Source organism: Parasteatoda tepidariorum, chromosome 1, assembly GCF_982258835.1.
Source record: "Parasteatoda tepidariorum strain Cologne lab strain chromosome 1, Ptep-v5.0, whole genome shotgun sequence".
NCBI classification, from domain to species: Eukaryota; Metazoa; Arthropoda; class Arachnida; order Araneae; family Theridiidae; genus Parasteatoda; species Parasteatoda tepidariorum.
The window spans coordinates 83537763-83555921 of record NC_141755.1 but is presented as its reverse complement, the minus strand read 5'-3'; the positions used below and the strand labels follow the sequence as shown (position 1 = coordinate 83555921).

General features: G+C 27.9%; 1 protein-coding gene across 2 annotated transcripts; it reads left to right on the top strand.

Moving 5' to 3' along the window:
• The first annotated feature begins 364 nt into the window (after window positions 1-364).
• Window positions 365-17825, top strand: LOC107455942 (dnaJ homolog subfamily B member 1). 2 transcript variants are annotated; one of them, XM_043040871.3, is made up of 9 exons: window positions 365-506; window positions 3988-4158; window positions 5024-5169; window positions 6661-6792; window positions 8062-8103; window positions 9650-9720; window positions 11088-11200; window positions 15192-15355; window positions 15741-17825. In XM_043040871.3, the coding sequence occupies exons 2-9, from the start codon at window positions 4016-4018 to the stop codon at window positions 15863-15865; spliced, it is 936 nt and encodes a 311-aa protein (XP_042896805.1). In that variant the 5' UTR covers window positions 365-506; window positions 3988-4015; the 3' UTR covers window positions 15866-17825. The 2 variants fall into 2 exon arrangements, with proteins under 2 accessions (XP_042896805.1, XP_042896807.1); XM_043040873.3 differs by having other exon boundaries at window positions 374-506; window positions 11091-11200.
• Window positions 17826-18159: the final 334 nt, after the last annotated feature.

Genomic DNA, 18159 nt, shown 5'->3' with positions numbered 1-18159 from the left:
TATATGAAGTAATTAATTGGCTAAAATAAAATATCTTATGAAGATTAAAATAATATTTTCAAACAAATTTAATGAAGATGTTTTAGTTCGTTCATAACTTTTTACAGTCTAGAAAATTTAAGAATATTTTGTTGGAAATAGCTAATTATTACAAGAAAACAGCTATCGTAAAATCTTTCATGTAAATTAAATTTCGCGAATGCTTGTCGTTCCTACTTCTTTTACTTTTAAATAAAACTTTCTGACCCATCTCAGAGATTGCATTCTTCTTTTTTAAGGGCCAATCAAACACCTCTGTACTACAAATACAGCGCGTTCTGCAATATTCAATTTTGGCCCTGAATGTTTTGAACATGTTTTTGGCATCATTAAATATATGCTCTGCTAATTTTTTCTGTTGACATTTTAAGCTTTTGGATTTCGTTTATTCCAGTAGATCATTGTAAATGTGCTCCTATTTTTTCAGACGTGCACAAATTCCTCGAATCTTATTTTTATGTATTCAAGTAAGTATTAACATTTTGAAATTTGTATTAGTAAATATTTCATCATACGCGTATCAGCATACTTTAATATTACTTGTCCATTGCATAACTTTTATTGCTATGATTTATTTTACTTCCTCTCTTTATTTGTTTAGTTATTTTATTTTGATTTTTAAAATAATTCTTAGTTTGCACTACAGAAAAATTGGTAACTCTTCTTTGAATCCATTAAATTTTTTTTCCCTTTTAAATATTAAACCATTATTTAATTGCGTATTAGATTAAAATATCGACTAATGCATTAGAATTGAAAAAGCTGCTGATTTGGAGTTGCGTCTATTTCACAACAAATTAATTATGTTTAAAACTGAAAATCCTCGAATATACGTAATGTAGAAAATTAATTATATTTAAACTTTTTAATAAATGCATGTCTATATATTTAAATATTTTGTGTATAAGTAAATACATAACAGTATACTTCACATATTGTGTTATGCATAGAGCCACTCAGGGAAAAAAATAGAAGCTATAAAAATTTATTTTGTCTGATTTATTATTCAAACTTTCTGTCAGACATTGAATAGAGATTTCAATGCCTGTAAAAATTATCATTGAAAGAAATATTTGTGTACAATCGTTAAAAGAGGTTGATTATGTGAACAGGATCAACCAGTAGAATGTACGTTCTAGTGATCAATTTTACATGATTTTATTCATTGGCATTTATTATAAGTGTGCAAGTCATGATATATGTGGAGTTAACTGTTAGTAGATTATTAAAACTTCAAAAAGGAAAAAGAATAACTACCTTTTTGCATTTTTTTTTTTTTTGGAAACAAGCAACATTTTTTATTAACCAACCAAGAAAGGTGTACGCTATTTAATGAATAGGAAAGTAGAGGGTTATTTTTAATTTTGACAAAGTGGCATCTGAGCTTGTAGTTTTTAGATGTGTTAGTGAAAAAGGTGCTATTTTCACTTTTTGTAGACTATCAAAAACTTTCATTCAAAGAATGTGTTTTGGAACAAAGTAGAAACTTAAGATGCACTCTAGAATTCCATAAGTGTATTGACCAGCTTTCACAAGAACTCAACCAGACATCAGTTTCGCATCGTGGTGGGTACTATGTTCTTGAGAAAAAGTCACTTTGAATAAAGCTGTGGGGTTTATTGTTTTGTCTTAATCCTGACATAGGTGAGCGTGAGTAAACCAATCGGCATCTTCCCTGTGGCAGAATTTTTTCGGGCTTTCTGCAACAAACTTCCCTTGTATTGATATTTTTCTTTAAGTTACTTTTAATTACAGTCAAACCCCGCTATAGTGAACACAGTTTATAGTAAACCCCTGTATATAGTGAACGAAATGCTCGGTCCCGTGCCTTGCTATACACGTATAATGTTATTTTTTGTGGATATAGTGAACCAAAAAAGTGAGGAAGTTGGATATAATGAACTTTTTTTCTGTCTTCAACTGATTTTTTCCTTCATTTTTTTGTAATAATTTTGAAATTTCTACTTCAAATAAATACGTATACCGATTTTTAAAACCATTTATAGAGGGGATGGTAGCGATAAGCAGTTTTTCTTGTTAGCTTCTTTTATCTCACTTTCCCATCCCTAAATAAACCAAACAGATGCTTCCAACTCAGGCAGATGATATACCTGTAAGTCGTCAGTGGGATCAATATGCATTTTCTGTCAGAGGGAATGAGTAATTATTCATTATTGGTCAAAGGATTGGACACTAATCTATGTTGATAAGGCCCTCATTTCAACTCCTTTTGGTTCTCAGTTCAGTTAAGAAAAGCCTGCAAACAAGTGTCTCAAATTTAACTATGGCGAGCTGTAAACGTAAAATGTAACGTAAATTGATGATAAAATGGGCATAATAAAAAAAAATTGAAAATGGATGTAAACAAGCTGATATTTGCAGGGAATATAAACTTTCCAAATCTACAGTTTGTTACAAATGCAAAAATAATCAAATAGCAATTTCTGCTCAAATTTCTGTTCAAGAAATTTAGATGGCAGATTAAAGTTGAGAAAAGAAACTAGATTGCAAGGATGTTGAAAAAGCGTTACTGAAGTGGTTCAGCATTCGAAGAAGCCGCTAACTTCCAGTATCTGGACAAATGTCGAAGACTTTGCTCAGCCATTTTGTGAGACTACTTTTATGTGATCAAATGGCAGGTTAAACAGGTTTAAAATGCAGAATAACAGAAATTCAGGAAAAATTATCTGAGAGTTGGGAAGTCTTTTCATATCTGATGTTGAGGTATGCTCATCAGCTAAAGATTACAAGATTTTTTTTGTACGCAAGACGAAGAGTAATAAAAAAATAACATATCTTTTGCAACTATATAATATTTTTCAGTCATTTATTTGAATAATGTGTAATAAAAGGGATGATTTAAGGAACCATTAGTTAAATTGCCTGCTAACGGATATAGTGAACTCCCGGTCATAGTGAACCGAAATGTCGGTCCCTTGAAGGTTCACTATAGCGGGGTTTGACTGTATAACAATTACTAATTTAAAGTTACAGAAACGTTGTATTTACAGAAGAAAGTATAGAATAGAAACTTATTGAAATTTTTAATTGTAAAAGAATTATTTTTCTAATTCTAATATTATAGGCACTTTTTCACAGTTTGTAAATCATTAACAAAAATTAAAATTCATAAATAAATTAAAGGATAATAAATTGAAATTTGCACAAATATAAAAAATTGTAAAATCCATGTAGTAATTCCAAAATGAAGATCAACGACAAAATCACGCGAATAGGACTCTTTAAAAAAGAGATACTCAAATAAGTGTGCGTAAAACATGGCTTCAGCTAGTCGTTACGGACTATTTTTTAAATCCCAAATAAAAATAGAAAAATCACTTATTTTTCTTTTATTTTTAATATTCTAACATTTAAATCAGTTATTTCTCTCCTCTCTAATGTGCAAGAAAGACATCTTTAAAAAAAAATAAATCATTTTTCGAATAATTATGCAGAAAGGAAAACCTTACGTTTTCCCTTTCCAAATAAATAATCTTTCTGCAAAAGCTCTTACTTTCTGCGACAATGTCGCCATGTCGTCGCAATTCTGCCACGGGGGGCACCTTCACTTCTCCATTGTACCCCCATTAGAAATGTGCTTTTGTTACCATAGCAGCATACAGTCCTAGACTGTTAGTCCGTAGAAGTTCTCCTCAAAGCCACCTAGTACTAAATACATTTGTGTAAATTGTAAATCAAAAAGAGAGGAGTGTATTAGGCTATAAAAGTCATAGAAAATTGAAGAAAACACTCACTTTATTTTATGTCTGCATAGATGTGTTTTTTTAAGAAATGTTTTACTCTGATAAGTTTTAAGCACCTGTATTTAAGTTTATTATAATATTTCTACTATTTTTTTTTTTTTTTGAAGTTTTGCTTACCTCAGAACTCATCAGACTATTTTTAAAAAGCCTTTTATTTAAAAAAGAACATTTATTTTTATTTTAGGCAAATTTTGCTGACAGAAGTACTCATTATGCCTGAATCAAATAGTATGAATGGAAGTCCGTCTTTTAGAAGACGTAAACAAGAGTATACTTCACAAGAAAATGATTCAAATGCTCAAAATACAGACAACTGTTCAAAGTATACAGAGGAACAGCAAAGAGCAGTTGAAAAGTAATAAAAAATTTGATGAAACATTTTTGTCACATTTAATTAGTATACGTTTTGATTTCTGAACAGTTACCATTTAAAAAAATTTTAAAATGAAAGAAAAATAGAATTGTGTTAGATACATAGTTTTATCTATTGAAAAATATTGAGTGTTAAAATGAACTGGTAAAAAATTCCTGAAGTTTATACTGTTAAAATTTAAAAAAGAAAAACTTACAATTGGTACGTAACTAATATTTCTCTTCATATTGATTCAAAAATAGGAAAGTTAATTTTATTTCAAATAAAGTCAGACATTATTTATTAAATGTTATTATTATCGTATTTAAAGTTATTTAATATGTCTTTCAAATCAAATAGCAGGAAATAGTAAGTTTTTAATCTTAAACATATGGACGAAAAAAAATTTCTGCTATTAGGTTTAAGAAGAACTTTCTATTTAGTCTGTTATCTTTTGCTTATTTAAGCTCACAGCTCATTTTTCCACTATTAAAAAATAGTAATTAAACATTTTGAAGTAATTAAAAAATTATTTTTCTAGGTATTTTTTTTTTGTTAGAAATTTTTTTTTATTGATAAACACATTATTAAATCACTATTTTTATGAATCCTTCAAATTGCAGTTATCAACACATTAATATTTCTATATCACCACTATCAATGTGTGTAATTTGACTAACGAATCTCTAAAGACTTTTTTTCGTTCATATTCAATTATTAACCTTTTTCTGTGTTCAATCTTACCTAAGGAAAACTTTAATAACAATATTCTACTTCAATTCTTTTTTTAAAAAGGGTTGAAGTAGAATTAATTTATTTTACATTGTTGAAATTAATCCTTTTTTTAAAATTTATTTTTTGTGCTTAGAATTCGAAGTTGCTCCGACTATTATGAGATTTTGGGTGTTACTAAAGAAGCTGGTGAGTCAGAATTACGTAAACAGTATAAAAAACTTGCTCTTCAGCTGCATCCAGATAAAAACAAAGCACCAGGTGCTGTTGAAGCATTTAAAGGTATTGTCCTGTTTTATGTCATTTGTTACAATTTTATTTTGAAATGTTTAACATAAATGTATAGTTGGGTTTAACTTGGTCAAAATAGTCTCCTTTCCACTGTTTCAGAATTTTTTTGGGCATACCCTTCTAGTACTAATATCTTTCTGCAAAATATTTTTAATAACAAATATACATGTTACTAATTGTAAGTAACAAATGCGTCAACATAAAGAAAAAGCAAAAAATAGGATAAAATAAAATAATTTTTTATTTGAATATGTAATATTTTTTTAATTCTAATATTATGGCTGATATTCTCTCATTTTGTAGGTGAAAAACACATTAATTATTTTCTTTTTGTATTTTGTAGGTCATCACACGAAAAATAAAAGAAATCATTTAATCCGTCCCAGTAAATACTCCCCAAAAAAAGATCGACCGTGAAATCACGTGAACCGGACTCTTCAAAAAGCGATTACTAAATGAGTGTTTCGTTTCCAGATTCAGTTGCTATAATAAGTAATATTGTATTAAAAATACAGGATTTTAAAAACTGTGTGAAAATCAATAGTAATAACTGCATAAAAAAAAATAGAATGAAAATTTCTGCAGAAAAAAAACCCGAATTTTTTACTTCCCTTTTCCAAAGGAAAAATCTTTCTGCAAGAACTCAGTAATGTTTTGCGACAATGTTGCAGTGTTGCCACAATTCTGCCACGGGGCTCATTATCGTTTTAATCATAATTAAACACTTTGCTTACTTTTTGTTTTTTAACAGTGTGGATTTTTTACCATTATAGTGGCTAAAAAATGTGAGCTGCTTTAGTTCCCTTTTATAGAAAGTAGCATATTGTGATCATCAGCATAGACTGAAATTATCTGTCTGAGGAACATCAAGTTAATTAAGTCTTTGCTGTGTTTGACTTTATTAGTCTGTTTTGCAACCAAATTAGTTTGACACAGATTTTGCCATCCTATCTCATGTAAAAGCTATGCTTATTCAGTTTGTGAGGACAAAAATTTAACAAATGTATGTATTTTTCTAAAAGTTTTTGTAATTATTGTTTGATTTAATCATATAAATCTGTATTTAACAACCACAACAATAAAATAAAAATAAAAAACCTACCCCAGTTAAGAGACTCAGGGGGAAACTAATTATTTAAATACAAAAATTTCAATGAAAATTTTTCTAATGATAAAAAGTGTCTGATATTATGTTTATAAAAAGATTTTTGTAAATATCTGATTAAAACACAATTTTGGAAGTAAATTTTAGGATTTCAAAAATACTTTAGTTTCACAATTGTGAAGGCACTTTTATGAAATTAGTTAAAAATATATATTGCTTAACTCTCATATACTAACCCTAACGCTTTAACTCTAATTTGACCAGATTTCACGACGATGCAAAACCTATGAATGTTCAAATTATGTTGCTATTAGGTATTCGGTTCTAATTTTTAAAAGTAGTGTTTGATTAAGTATATTATCTATCTTATTGTGTAGCTGTTGGAAATGCATTTGCTGTACTAACTGATCCTGTCAAAAGAAAGCGCTATGACACTTATGGTCTGGAAGCTATGCAAACCACTGAAAATCATACTCAAGAAGGCTATTACTATGCTCATTCTTTTGAAGGTGAATATTTCTACTATGTACTTTTCTCCTTTTTTTTATACTGTATTCCCCCTTCCCCGATTCTAAACCTGAAAGATAGAAATTTTACCAAAAATTTAATTTTTGTCATTTAAAAATCTGTTAAAGATCTATGATTTTATCCAGAAAAGAAATTGGCATTAGCAACAAAACAAATTAGGGCTACTGAAGGAATAAATTAAAATGTAGTTGAAAAATAGTCTTGCTAAGAACTTATTTTAAAATTAAAAATCCCCATATCAGAAACAATTCATCCTAATCCAGCGTTTTAATTTATTAGTGTTTTTCTTTTTTCCCAGAAAAAGCTAGATATTGAAGCTTTTTTTTTTTTAAACAAAAAATAAGTTACAATCAAATACGGATACTGATTAGTCTTAATTAAAACAGTGTACGTGTGCATTAGAAAACAATGTACATTGAATGCTTTTATTTGCATAAATACATTTATGAAACATTCTATATACAGTAGAATTCATATTTAATGTCACCCATGAATAATGATTTCCCGCTTTTAATGTCTTTTCAGCTAGATCTCCTTTCATTTTCTCCTCCTCTCCTTTCATTCAATAACGTAAAAAAAAAAAAAAATAATAATCACAATATTTAGTGTGTCCTATAATACTATTTCCCTGAAACAACCAAGTTCTGAGTCATCTTTCACCCAACTTTTAGTTGATAATTTTTGCATAGTGTCAAGCAATCACACTCACTAAGGAAATCAGACAACAGACTTACTTGCTGGTGGCTACTATGTTAAGAAAACTTCTATTTAAGCTTATAATTTGATAACAATAGCTGAAATTATGGAATCTATTAGTGATGAAGCAATTGATAAAGTAGACTATGAATCTTAAGATCCACCACCATTATTTAATGAAGCAGCAGTTATTTAACAGAGAAAGAAAGTTTTCTTCCTAGGACATGAACAAAAGAAAGAAATGAATGCCTTGGAATTGTTAGAAAATTCATTATTAACTTTAAGACAAAAAAATAGGTTTTTTTAAAAAAAAGAAATGCCAGAATTTTTTCATTAAACCAATGTAAGTTTTTACTAAATAAATTGCATTTAAAATTTAGTTTTAATGGGAATTTTCATGCCCCTGATATGGCAAAATTTCATTATTTACAATATTTTTGTCCAGTTAGATGACTGTTGTTGAAACGAGGTTCTACTATATAAGTTAAAAACATTTATTTATTTAAATGTTTTGTATTATTTTAGCATTTGCATCAATGTTTTGTCCATTTTAGGTGATATGACAGCTGAAGAACTTTATAATATGTTTTTTCAAGGTAATTTATTTCTATTTTAAATTTTTTTATATGGTAAAGCTTGCTAAGAAAATATAAATTTTATTTTCTACTATTTTACAGCAATTGCATACTGTATATTGCCAAAACTTAATTTACAGCAATATACATGCATAAATGCTTGATATTTATGTTATACGTGTAAAAATATTGCAAATATAATTATTTTGTTTTGTTTTAAGACAATTTTTTAAGTAATAAAAATACAAACACATTTATGAACATGTTTCATGAATGTGACTTTTATTATTAACTAATCCTGATTTCATAAATTTAAGTACAGTAGAGTCCCGATAATCCGAGCCCCGGTTATCCGAGTTTCCGCTTTAACCGAGCTATAAAATATTTTAAGGATTTTTTTGTTCTAGTTTATTTTTCATTTTCAAAAATACCGCCGAAAAATAAATCTGAATTTTATCTTCCAAACACTCGGGAAAACAAAATCTAACAACTTGATCCCATGAAACGATCGTTAATATCGTCAATAATGAAAATGAACCTAGCGAAGATGATGAAGACAGTGACGATGAAAATCAACATATAAAAATCTCTCACGCAGATTAACTTAAAGCTGTCGGAAATGCTACTGAATACATAGAGCAACAAGAAGAGGCGACACCAGCCTTCCTGCTATCCTTAAAAAATAGCGAAACAATGCTGCAGAAAAGCACCAAAGTTATGTAAAACAAAAAACGATTAAGGACTTTTTTTAAGTAAAAACTTTTTAATTCTCGCAAAGTATACTTTTTAAGTTTTTTCAAGTTTTTTAATAATAATAGGAATTGTATGTGGTATACTCATATAAATTTTATATTTCTTAAATATATTACATTTATACCAACTCTTTTTCTTTCTTTTTTTATACTCTTCGTTTTAACCGAGTTTATCAGTTATCCGAGTTAGTCATGGTCCACATTAACTCGGATAATCGGGACTCTACTGTAATTTGATTAAATCTGAACTTCTCAAAATAGTTGATTAAAAGTAGTTGAAAAATAATAAAAAGTTTTTAACAATCTTTCATTTGAGACTTGATTTCACATAATGGACACCTAGTCAACTTTTCATTTTGGGACGTAGCAAAGTTAACTGTTAACCAATCTTAAAAGTAAATATTTTCCTCATAAATGCTTTATCTTTGCTCCATCTCTAAATTCCATTGCTGTTTAGTGCAGTATGAATGCTGACAATGCAGGTAATTTAGACACAAGAATACAAATTTAATCCTTCCTCTTACGAGCTATCCTTTATTTTTCCTGTATGGTCGAACTCCAAATCTTCCCTCCCTGGTAAGGGCTTATTTGTTTTTTGCTTTTTTCAATAAAAAAATAATTGATACTTTAAAAAAAATAATGGTAAAAGGAAGGAAAATCAAGTAACCAGCAATAAGTGACATGACATTAAAATAGGAATGTTGGAACCTCTTAAAAATATCAAGATATAATAATTTGAGTATTGTTTATCATTAATTTTACTATAATTTAGTTTTATTTTTGCTTTCTTCTCAAACTTTATTTTATTGTTTTAGGCCAAACTTTTGTTAGAACTGGTGGTCAGTGGCGTCGATTTCAAACTGGGCAATCTCATCATTATCACGAGGTAGGTTTTACTTCTGCATTTAATAAAATATGTCAATAAGGATATTTGTAATTATTTTTAATGTCATTAAAGTTGTGGAAAAAGAACTTCATTCTAATTTGTAGCATTCTCATAAATACAAATGCTTAGTGCAAAACTATGTTAAATGCCATTTTAGTATATTTGTGAAAATTAGCTTTAGAATGTAAATAAATATCAACTAACATCTACTGAAAGCTGTGTTGTTTAAAGATTTGGTAGGATGAATTACTTTTCTATACTTGCTGTTGTACAGTGTGCTAAAAAAAAGGACCACCACTTTTTTTCATAAAAAACTGTTTCTTCAGTAAAGCTTGATTCATGACAGGGACAATAAATTAATTAATAAAAACTTGTTTAGTAAAATTTTGAAAATTTAATTTAATTTTCCAAATTTTACCTAAATTTTTTTTGTACTTAATTTGTGACAGGGGCAATAATAAGTACAAAAAATGTTTAGTAAAATTTGGAAAATTAAATTTAATTTTCAAAAATTTACTAAGCATGTTTTTTATTTATTAATTTATTGTCCCTGTCACAAATCAAGCTTTACTGAAGAAACAGTTTTTTATAAGAAAAAAACATTTATTTCACACAGCAACGAAGCAAAAATACCCGTAACGGATTAGTGTAAACCTTAAATTCAAGAACATTAATCTCAACAAAAACCAACTCATGATCAAAAATTGTCTTGTTCCTTTTATTTTTTTTTCCTTCTTGATCTCATTGTCCTTTTTTTATTTTATTCTTGTGCCAACTAGATATTTCTAGGACTTTATCTTCCTTACATTTACATGTTGAGTAATGTTAAATGTGTTCAAATGTTCAATTATCAAGAAATGAAGAGTTCTATCTAGTTCTGAAAAGTAATTGTATGCCTTTGCTATTAAAAAAATTTTACTGTCCCTCCAAAAAAATCTTTATTTTACTGTATTTTTTCCTATCTAATGCTTGCTTTTCAGAAAGCATTTTTTTCTACTCTTTATGAAAATAAATTGTTTTTAGGGAGTAAATGGAATTATTATTATTTAAAAATAAACGAAATTTTTATTTTACCCTATATTTAAATTACTGTTTTCTTTAAGAGTTAATTTAAAAGTTTAATGAACTTTTTCATTTTGTATTTTTAGGAAAAAAAATTTACAAGACAAAGGAAAATTTATTGCATTTTTTAAAAAAAAAAAAAAGTTTATTTGAGAAAAGCTCACTTGTGCTAGTGATGCATTTGAACTATAATTTCATTCATTTCTACATATTTTGACTTTGTTTTATTGAATTTAACTATTTGAAAGAAAATTGTCTTATAGCGTGATTGTTAATTGCTATAACAACTCAAATTAATTTTATAGCAGGAAAGTCAAAGCCCACTCCGTCAAATGCTGCCTTTATTGTTTGTTGTGGGAATATCTATTTTAAGCACCTTTTTGTATACTGATCCTCCTTACAGTTTACAAAGAACTATGTAAGTGTTTCATTAACTATTCATTTCTTTTTTTAATTTTTTTTTACAATAATTTATTGAAATATTTTTGTATACTAGAAGTAAGAAATACTGTATCCAATTTTATGAATTAAAGACTACCTTAAATTATGTGAGTGATTTAGTAATTTTGTTATACAATTTTTTTAAATTTAGATATTTAATATGTTTTTTTAATCCAATTATTCATTATATTTAAATTTGAGTCAACTCAATGAAAAATTTAATGGGAATTATAGTATACAATTCTTATTTTTCTTAAAAATCTTGAAAATCTTTTACCTTTAAAACAATTTCAGAAGATTCCAACATCAATCCAAACATTCGCTCAGATCATATCGAAAAAATATTCTTTCATGTTATTAGTGAACTTCACTTTTATTCTTTAGATACATAAAATAAAATATAGAAAGGGGGAAAAAAAGATAAATCTTTACCTTTATGTATTACTTGTCTTTGTTAATATGTTGTTGTTGTAAAACTATGCTGTGGAACGGCTTGTGATGATCTGATATTAAGTTATAAAATGAGACACATGAGATGTACTTTCTATTCATAAACATACTGTATTCAATAATTTAAAATTTTATGATTTCTAAAAATTGAAAAGAAACCACGATTTAAATTTTTTTTTTTTGTTGTCAAACTTTTATTGAATTACAAAATATATAAATATATAATTGTCTATATAATTTCAGTAAAAGACGCCCGGTGGCTGAGTGGTAGCGCTTCACGCTCCTGTGCCACAAATCCTGGGTTCGATCCTCAGGCCGGGCAAGGTTGATTTAGCCTTTCATCCCTTCAGTGGGTCGATAAATGAGTACCAAGCATGCTTGGGAACTAAACACTGGGGGTTCGGCGTTCGTCTGACCACCTGACCAGAACATTTGCTCCTGCACCCCAAGGCCCAAGATCAAGAAAACTGAGATGGGCACAGTAGGCCTTGGCCCTCTATGGGCTGTCGCTCCACTGAGTTTAGTTTAATTTCTGTAAAAATAAAAAATATGAGAGTTAAGAAATAACAATCTAAAAAATGTGTCTTTATCAATCTATAAAGCTTGTCTTTAACAAACTATAAAATGTGTCTTTATTATAAGTCCTTAAATTGCTATCAATTTTAATCTTCCATCAATGTGACCTTATTTGAAAGTTATTTATGAAGTAAAAGAAACTCTGAGAAATGAATAAATATGACAACCAAAGCTTCAGGGAGCCATAGAACCAAAACCTTTTCTATAGAAAGAGCACAACAAATGTCTAAATTGCTCTCTCTGTACCCCAAAGGTTTTGCCAAAGTCCAGGAAAAGAATACAATACAAAATATGAAATACATAAAGAAAATATAAAATAAAGAAAATACAAAAGTATAAAATCAAGACAAATATGTAAGAATAATACACACTAGAACTTACTTGAAACTTAAATCCCATAACTAAAGCGAATTACTGACTGCCAGACAACAACTTAATTGAAATAAATGAACAAACAATGCCCCCTAATTTGCGCAGATAGATGAAAAAGAGCGAGAAGACGTCTGTTTCGGTTGTCATATTTATTCATTTTTTCATTGTTTCTTTTGTTTAAATTCCTTTTAGATTTTCAGCTGCATAGTGTGTTTTTCCACTGGAAGTAATATTTTTTAATTGCTTTAATTATTTTGTATTCTTTCTTATTTATGAAGTGTTTGTTCTGAATCACTAATGAATATTGCTTTAATTTTAAAAAAAAAAAAGTTGCTTAGTAGCTTTGAACTCACTTTTGATTTAATAATCAAATTTTCATGTAACAGAAGGAAATTTCAACTTTTGAGAAGAGTAGACCTTATACTGATTGATTAGTGCAAACAATATTTTAAGTTACAAAATCAGACTAAGAAATGTACTTTTTCTAAATAAGCATACTTGCCGTTATACCTTGAAATATGGGGTATGTTTAAACAAAATTAATTTTCTCAAATGTATAAAGAATCAATTCTGTCAATATAAATGGTAAAGATAGTATTGCATTGGCAGTTGAGAGGACTCTATAACAGGGGTGCCACTGGCAACTAAAATGCAACTATTTTTGCCATGAGGCAACTATGGCAAATTTTTTTTGCCTTAAAAGGCTAAAAAAGCAACTATTTTCAGGAAAAGGAGACTATTGGGAGACTTTTCTGTACTCCTAACTATGTTTTTTTAGCATAAATTGGGTTCAAAATCTGCGGCCAGCTATAACTTTTGAACACACTAAACTTTTTTTTCTTAAAAAAATAAAAAGCATTTGAATTGCAAATTTGAGTCTTCACTTTTTAATTCATTCAATCTGCAGATTCCATTGTAAGTCTATTTCGTTTCTTGGTCCCCTTTTCAATGGCTATTGCTTCAAAATTCCGCATGATGTTAAAAAAAAAAATTAATACAATATTACAATGCGTGAATTTCGAATTTGAGTAATCACTTTTCACAATATATGTGTGTGTCTATATATATATATATATATATATTTCCTAGATCAATTATTAATTGAAGGGAAAATAGTGCTAGAACATTAACGTTTATATAAAAGTTATCATATTTGCCACCAACATAATGACAATTAAGTCATTCATCAAAAATATGACTAAAATTTTGTTAATTTTTGTTCTTATTTCGGCAACTATTTTCATAGTTTTCGGTAACTATTTACTAAAAGCAACTATTTTGTTCATTTTTTTCTGTGGTAACCTTGTATAACACTGAAGAAATCATTCGAAGCAAATTCTTTTTCACCTTGTATTTTAACTTACTGGCAGTTTAGAAAATATGCAAAATTGGGAGGTTTCTCCCCTATGCATTATTCCCCTATCGATCAACATGAGAAAACTGGTTTTGCTATGCGAAGAAGACTGCTGGTTAAAATAAGACTTTTCTCATGCAGAACCGTCAGTGGGGTAAAATTTTAAGTATTGAAAAAGTGAGTTGAGATAAATCTAGAGTAAACCACGAATAGACCGTTTTGTTATTTATTGCAGGATTATTTCCACTTAGGATTATGCTGTTGTATTACAATAATTGTTTTCAATTTAATATTTTGAAAAAATTTTTTTCAGCTTTTCAAACTTCATTATTTATACTCTAGATTTACCTGAACTGACTTTTCTCTAAACTTTAAATTTCGAAATACTAATGGAGGATTTCGAAATACTAATGTGTTTTTAATAAGTGCTTAATTTTCCCTTTTCAAAAAGGAGATTTTTTTCGTTACCATGTTGATTTTCGCCATGTATTATGCAAAAGCGTGCTTTTCACATTGCTCTATTTAACGTTTTCACAATTCATTTCGGCGTGCCGTCAGTCCATAGCGTATGAAAGTGCCAATCATTTTACATGTTTGATAAAATACTTGCGAGTCTGTATGTGCGTCTACTGAGCTGGGTTTGGTTATTGCCTTCTCATGTGCAACTCTGCGGCATTTTACAAAATATTCACAATTTCAGACTTCATTTTGCACCCTCTGATATCGAACCAAAAATCTCTCGATCGTTTTATAACGTCTAATATAATCAAGAAAAAGATTTCTTTGTCAGAAACAAGTTATTTTCTCTTCATCATCTAAAGTCTTTGAAAATTATTTTGCATTTTGTTAATTTATATAGTGCTTAAAAATTTTTTGAGTGCTTAAAAAGTACTTAAAAGGTGCTTATTTTTTCTTGAAAGATTTAAATATGCACCCTGTGAAGTATCTTGATGTTTATCAAATCTAATTTCCGAAAACAACTTGTGGTAAAAAAAACTTTTTTTAGTTTTTCAAACAAAAATATTTCTACCAAGCATGAAAAAATATGTTTTCAATTAAACATTGGCTTGCATGTCAGGCGGTAGATCTTGGTATGTGTTTTATTTCTTATGGTCCATATTTCAAAACATAAATATACGTCATGTTGATATCTTTCATGAGTTAATCTATTTCACTGTGTTCCAGCTTCATGCTATTATTTTGTTCTTTACTTTAGGAAATATTTATATGAACGAAGAACTAGCAATCTAGATGTTCCTTATTATGTGAAAGACTCTTTTATGCAGAAATATGAATCATTATTGTCTCACGTAGAAAAGCAAGTTGAAGATGAATATTTGGTTAATTTAAGAACTTCTTGTTTTAGAGAAAGAAATTATAGTAAGTATCATAATAATCCCTTCTTTTTTTTAACATGAGAAAACTTAGTGATGCATTTTTTTATAACTCTGGAAAAGTTAAGCATTCGAAAACTTTAGTAGTGACATATTAATCAATAAAAGTAGAAAATGCATATCTTATTAAAACTTGTTTCCACTTGTTACAATTGGTGACTAAATTTTATTTTTTGTACCTTGAAGCTAAATTGGGCTTTTTCTTTCTGTGTATTAGAATGTTTTTTAAATGATTAATTTGAAAATTCTAAACTAATTTCAATCAGTTTATGAAATTGTGCTTTGATATCACATTATGAGATATTTTTTTTAATTTGTCTGTGTTCAATCGAGTTCGAAATTTACATTTGTGTTTTTAATTTTATTTGTAGAAGAGAACATGATATGGAGAGCCAAACACTTCAAAGATGTCAATTTAGAGGCAAAGGCAAAGAGCATACGAACACCATCATGTGATGCTTTAAGTGATTTGTACAAAAACTACAACAGATTTTAGTGTAAAAATATTTATTAAAAGAATTTCATAATAAACTCTGTGCAACTCTATTCTATATCATTTATGTTTTTTCTTTCATCCTGTATTTATAAAGCACTGTTGTTCCAATATCTATTGGCATCAATGTCCTATTTGATCTGTTTATATTATGATCAAGCTTTAAAATGACCTTCTCATCATTTATGCTCTTGCCTAAAACGCGGCCTTTTCTTTTAATTTCTTTTTTTAAAAATTATTTATTTATTGTATAAAGTCTGTATTTCATTTAATATGTCACTTCTTATTTGCAAGAATTTATAGTTTGAATCATCTTTATCTATGTTTTTTTTTTCCTTCAAAATACTGTTATAATTTTTAGAAATATATTTATGATAGACATTTTAGATTAATTCAAAAATTTATTATATATTTCTTTGTCGATTGTATTTATTGTTTTCATAATAAGTTTCAATTAGGAACATGCAAATAGAATCCAAACAGAATTCTAAATGTGCTCTTCTTTTCTAATAGAGCATTAAAAAAAGGCACTCTTGATTAACCCTCTTGTGCTTGAATTTTTCATTTCAGTTATAGAAAATATTTAGATATGCTACAAACCCATTTAGTATCTCAGGATTGTGGCGTAATAATTCATGAAAATCTTGTCCAAGTGAGGACATGTGCTATTGTGGTATATTTTATGAATATAAATTTAAGGTGTAAGAAGATATTAAATAATATCAGCTCTTCCAGTAATGTAATATACCCTCTAGAATAAATAAACAAAATATCAGATCTTCTTTCTTGAATCTTGTATAAGACTTCAAAAGAGATTATATTCTTTTAAATATTTTGAATGGCCTGCTTTCTGGTGTTGTTTCCAAGAACTGTTTGGAGTCTCCAAATGAAAACTGCCTGCAAATTACAGCACAAATGAGAATCTGAAAAAAATTATAAAAATCTGAAAAACATTATGCCAAGCAAAAATACATTTGTCCTCATAAGAGGCCGGTATGCATGAGAAGGTTAAAATTCCAGATACAAAGTATGGAATGTGATACTGTTTATTGTGTTCATATTTTCATTTCTTGTGAGTACTGAAGTTCAAACTGAATTGTGAATATTGAAGTTAAATTCATTATAATTTTTGTTCCTACTACTAAAAGTTTTTTCCTTCAAAATATTAGGGAAAATAATGTGTGGGAAATAAATAATTCTTTATCTCAAAATTAAGTTAAAGTGAGGTTTTCTTTTGCACAATTGAAACATATTATTTTAACATTAAGATTGGTCATATTAATAAAATTTTATTGTGTGCAAATTAATTTCTGCTTTATCAGTTTCTTAATATTTTTTTTCTCTCTCTAATAAATTAAAAATTGAAAGAATAAAAAATTCGTTTTTTTGTTGTTTTTTTTTAATTTTTAAATTTTTTTTTTTTTAACATTATGAAATTAAATATAGTAGCTAATGTTTCAACAATTTTTGTTACAGTTTTGCATTAATTTCAAGCTAAATTTATATATTATTTATTTGAATGGAGATAATAAAATTAAGACAGAAATTTAAAAGTATTACAAGTTTTTCTTTCTAAAAAAAAATATTTTAATGCCAAGGTAATGAAAAAAAGGCTTCAAGTTCCCAAAAGATTTGTTTTTTCTTTCTTTGATTTTTAGCTTACCATAAAAAAAAGGTCTGAATCTAGTTACACCTCTTAGAGCCCTAAATTTTAAATTTTTATTCCTTGCAATGAGTCTAAATATTTTAACTATACTTTTCAGCATACTGAATTTATTTATCGATTTTTGAATCTGAAGTTGCATATCATCTCATTTGGTAGTGTTAAGATTTATTAGTCTCTTATTATGACCTATACAATCTTGGTATAGAAACTTGCATATTTTGCACCGAGTAATCGTAGATATAAACTGCAAAAAATTATGAAGCTAAATGGCCCTTTTCCATTGGAAAAAATTTTTTTTACGTAAAAAAATTTAAATTTTGTAAAATGTAAGAAATTTGTTTTAAATTTTATATCTATCTATTAATCCATCTAAAATGGATTGAGTATATTTTGTGCTATGCAGACCAAAGCAAAATTAAAAAAAGAAGAAAAAAAAAGAATGAAGCATAAACGGAAGTGCAGCTTTTCATTTCTGTACTTTCATTTGTGTTTTATTCACGTTTTTTATTTAGTCTATTAACTCATATTTTCTCCATATTTACATAGAAATATAGTTTTACGTCTACTGTTTATAACTGCTAAACAATTTCTTCATTTTCATTTTATGGCAAGTTTTTTAGAATCTTGGTTT

Coding starts and splice junctions, on each gene's coding strand:
- LOC107455942 (XM_043040871.3), top strand. CDS start 4,016: ATGCCTGAATCAAATAGTATGAATGGAAGTCCGTCTTTTAGAAGACGT. Junction 4,159..5,023: donor CAGCAAAGAGCAGTTGAAAA/GTAATAAAAAAT, acceptor TTTTGTGCTTAG/AATTCGAAGTTGCTCCGACT. Junction 15,356..15,740: donor TTTTAGAGAAAGAAATTATA/GTAAGTATCATA, acceptor TTTTATTTGTAG/AAGAGAACATGATATGGAGA.